At 43.4% G+C, this 1121-nt stretch overlaps 1 protein-coding gene across 1 annotated transcript in view; it reads left to right on the top strand. All coding sequences in view use genetic code 11, as the record gives it.

The window, feature by feature from the left end:
- The window catches only part of EGR_10836 (hypothetical protein), a gene marked incomplete at both ends in the record, with an annotated part of 4099 nt that extends 3210 nt beyond the window's left edge, over window positions 1-889 (top strand). Inside the window, one exon of the mRNA XM_024500085.1 lies at window positions 811-889. Coding sequence (XP_024345500.1) covers window positions 811-889 — 79 coding nt within the window. The remainder of the gene's footprint in view (window positions 1-810) is intronic.
- Window positions 890-1121: the final 232 nt, after the last annotated feature.

Raw genomic sequence — 1121 nt, 5'->3', positions numbered from 1 at the left:
GTCCCTTTGTCATTAGACAATGCGTTCTGCATCCACTAAGAAGTAGTAGAACTCCTCGATAGGGATAGACTTTGCTGTAATTTTGGGTGATTGATGAGGCATTGGGACTTCTTACTGGTGGCTTGTAGTGCAGTAGATTTCTACACGTACTTGCTCTTTTAAGTTGCGCAGTGCTTACGTGCCTCATTTTTTGTCAAGATAGGGAATTTATCGTTACAACTCCATTCTATGCGTTACAGTTATTTTGAGTTGAAAAGTCTAGCCTGTTATTCTTTCAATTGACTACATTTTTTGCTGCCTCTACTGGAATATTGGTTCAACTGTTTCGTAGATGCCTCAATGTTCTTTTGATGTACAGTAAAGTGGCAGATTTGTTTGTAATTACTCGTTAGTAAAATCTACTTTGTCAAATCCGTGGGTTCGGGTTTTGGGTAATTTTTGATAAGAAACTCTATTAATCACCACACCTTTCTTTATGCATGCATGGCGTATTTTGCACCACACTAGTGCTTGTTGCTAATGCATCGCGCTTTGTCTAGCACTGTTCTGCGTTGTTTCTGTACCACAGTGGTTCCTTTACGCAGCTGGTTGTAGAGTGTGGATTCCCAGTGTTCTCTGTCTTCCCTTCAGAAACACTTGACCTTAGTGCTGATTCTCTGAGGTGTTTATCGTCGAGACCCTGATATTGGAATGGCGAGTGTGCTTTGCAGGCACTCAGTGTCGTGGCATGATTGATACACCTATTTTATTCGCAGTGGCTCGGCAGCTACTAGATAATTGTGGGTTTTGGGGACTTCGTCTTCTGCCCAGAGTCACGGCTTCATGGCCAGAGGTCAAACGTAATTTTACGCTCGAACTCAGCCGTAGTGGCGTGGCAACTGCTAGATAATCGCGGGCTTTGGAGAATTTGACACCTTACCTTGGCTTTGGCAACATGCTTAACACATAAGGGTGCGTTCCGCCAGTCCGGGTCATGACAATGGTTGGCTTGTTTACTTTGCGCGCATATGCGTGCATGTTTATAAAGATGAGATGCATTTTATGTATATCAATGCGTTATTATTGTCTACTCTCCAGGGCATCATGGTGACAAAGGCTGATGTAGAAGGAAAGCGGGAAGT

The sequence above is a fragment of the Echinococcus granulosus genome, assembly GCF_000524195.1.
Source record: "Echinococcus granulosus chromosome Unknown EG_S00280, whole genome shotgun sequence".
Taxonomy (NCBI): domain Eukaryota; kingdom Metazoa; phylum Platyhelminthes; class Cestoda; order Cyclophyllidea; family Taeniidae; genus Echinococcus; species Echinococcus granulosus.
This window is presented reverse-complemented; position numbering and strand designations above follow the sequence as displayed.